The 2,443-nt window shown below is 45.1% G+C and overlaps 1 protein-coding gene across 1 annotated transcript; it reads left to right on the top strand.

Annotated features, from left to right (window-relative positions):
- The first annotated feature begins 259 nt into the window (after positions 1 to 259).
- Positions 260 to 1,696, top strand: LOC128732921 (ornithine decarboxylase 1-like). Its single transcript, XM_053826379.1, has 3 exons — positions 260 to 696; positions 762 to 1,532; positions 1,591 to 1,696. The coding sequence occupies exons 1-3, from the start codon at positions 260 to 262 to the stop codon at positions 1,694 to 1,696; spliced, it is 1,314 nt and encodes a 437-aa protein (XP_053682354.1).
- Positions 1,697 to 2,443: the final 747 nt, after the last annotated feature.

Below are 2,443 nucleotides of genomic sequence, written 5' to 3'. Positions count from 1 at the left end.
ATCTTCATAACAATTGCTTCTGACTCGCTTAGTTATCAATTTGCTAACAAGTCTATGGCTGTCATCAAATCTGCCACATCAAAAGCCACCAATCTGCTAGATTCGCAACGTGAGCGGATGGTTCTAATTTAACTGGGACCATGTGCGTAAATTCACGACAGCAGCATAGAGACCGGTTCTTATCTAATCAGCGACGACAGGCCACCACCGCGAGGCGACGGAAGTAAGAGAGATAGTTTCATTGAATCACTGGCTCAGCATGGACGTGCTAAGTGTGCTCGAAGGCCGGCTAGAGGTTGTAGACGATTCGGTATCCTCGAGGGAACTGATCAATCGCTTGGTTGCACTGGGACCTCGCGAGGAACCGTTGCATCTAGTCGAGTTGGATGCAGTCGTAAAGCGGCATTACGACTGGGTACGGCATATGCCACGGGTCCGACCGTTTTACGCCATCAAAAGTAACGACGAACCAGCTATTGTCGAGACGGCCGCTTTGTTGGGCTGTGGTTTTGATTGCGCCTCAATAGCCGAGGTTCGGCGAGTTCTCGGCTTTGGGGTCAATCGCGAAAGGATAATATTCGGTCAGCCAATGAAAACCATCGAGGCGCTGCAGTTTGCCAAGGAGAAAAAAGTGCGAACCGTTTTTGACAGCGACACAGAACTCCGGAAGATTCATCAATACTATCCGGAGGCAGAGTGCAGTCTATTCTGGTATTTTGAAGGCATGTAAGAGAATTAATTGGCGTGTTTTGTTTTTCCAGGGTTCTGATCCGTTTTAGATTCGTGCCCAACAACGCCGACGCAAATTATAACGTTAAGTTCGGCTGCAATCCAGCAACAGAAGCTCGTCAGCTGTTGGATTTGGCAAAAGAGCTCGGAATCACTGTAATCGGTTGGTGCTTCAACGTCGGAGCTGCTTGTTCGGATCCGGAAATCCTTTACAGAGCCATCGAAGCAGGTCGAAAAATTACCGATTATGCAACTGATTTGGGATTTTCCTTCCGGTTGATTGATTTGGGTGGAGGTTTCTCCGGCAGGAAGGGTATTGATGTTGGAATTTATGCGACGCATATAAATCGAGCGCTACAGGAGTTTTTCCCGGAGGATGAAAAGTGGTCCGTGATTGCAGAGCCTGGAAGATATTACAGCGCAGCTGCGCACACCTCTGTGATCCCCGTTCACGGTAAGAAGGTATTTCGGAATGAGCAGAACCCTGCACAGATAGAAAGAGTGTTTTACTACTTTAATGACGGAATTTATGGGACGTTCTACAGTGCTAAGTACCGCAAAATGCCGGTAAAACCGGTGATTTGGAAAAAGCGCGAAGAGTGCGGCCCGGAGCGTCGATCCTTTCTGTACGGGCCATCTTGCGATGGGATTGATTGCTTTGCCGAAGATATATTGCTACCGGAACTAGACATCTCGGACTTTATTATTTTCGAAGACCAAGGTGCATATTCAAGGGTTCACTCTTGTAGATTTAACGGGTTTTGTGTTCCAAAACCGGTTATCTTCATAAGAAAAAGTGTTTGGTAAAATCTGGAATGAGTTTAGTTACTCCATCAATATTTTTAAGGTATGTAATTTCAGGGAACTTCTGGAGCAAGTGGCATCCGCGACTCAACCTGAAAGACTGGTTTTGGATTCAAAATATTTACAATTGAACTATAAATTGGAAGCCGTGGTATTCGAGTAACTTCATTTGACAGAATATTATTGTTGCAATTATTATAAGCTTGAGAAAATAAAAAAATCATCACTGATTTTCTCATCCTAGTCGGTAATCCATTCAAGGATTATCCCTTCCATGCGTACACAAAAGACGGTGAAATGACTAGGTACATATTGGTTTTCGTTCCCACTCGGGGCTCGGGTGTTCTAGCTTATCTGTAGTGCCGATCCGGTTAATCGGTTTTGCAAAATATGTTTTCAAAACAAAAAAACTCTCCCACACCTAGCGTTGCGTATGATCGTACACATGAGGGGCGCCATGGGAAAATTATGCAATTTTCTCTCTTCCATCTCCTTGAACCCAATCAACCGTAGCCGCTTAGCATCCAGGTAGGTAAGGTAGTCGGTGTTATTATCGGTTTCCTTCACCCTTGACGAGCTTTAAATCTCGACAGCTCTTTTCGTGTGATTTCTTACCTCTCAAGCAGCATTCACTCATCTGTCTGTTTCGGTGTTTGCCTCTTCTTTTTTTCCTAATCACCCTGAACAGCTGGTCTATACGTCATGGGAAATCGCCATCATATTTGCCTTGAATGTTGCTGTTGATGACCAGAAGGCTAGACTACGTAAGTGCTTCATGCTGTCTCTAATCCGTGGTTGTGACCGGGTAATCAGTATTATCGAAAAGAGTTGAAAATTCCGATAACTCGCCGTTTATTTTGAACACAATTTGTAACAACCTGCTTCTGCTCGCAGTCAGGCAGGTGCACCG

This window comes from Sabethes cyaneus, chromosome 1 (assembly GCF_943734655.1).
Source record: "Sabethes cyaneus chromosome 1, idSabCyanKW18_F2, whole genome shotgun sequence".
Taxonomy (NCBI): Eukaryota; Metazoa; Arthropoda; class Insecta; order Diptera; family Culicidae; genus Sabethes; species Sabethes cyaneus.
Note: the sequence above shows the minus strand (reverse complement) of the source record. Positions and strands in the feature narration are given on the sequence as shown.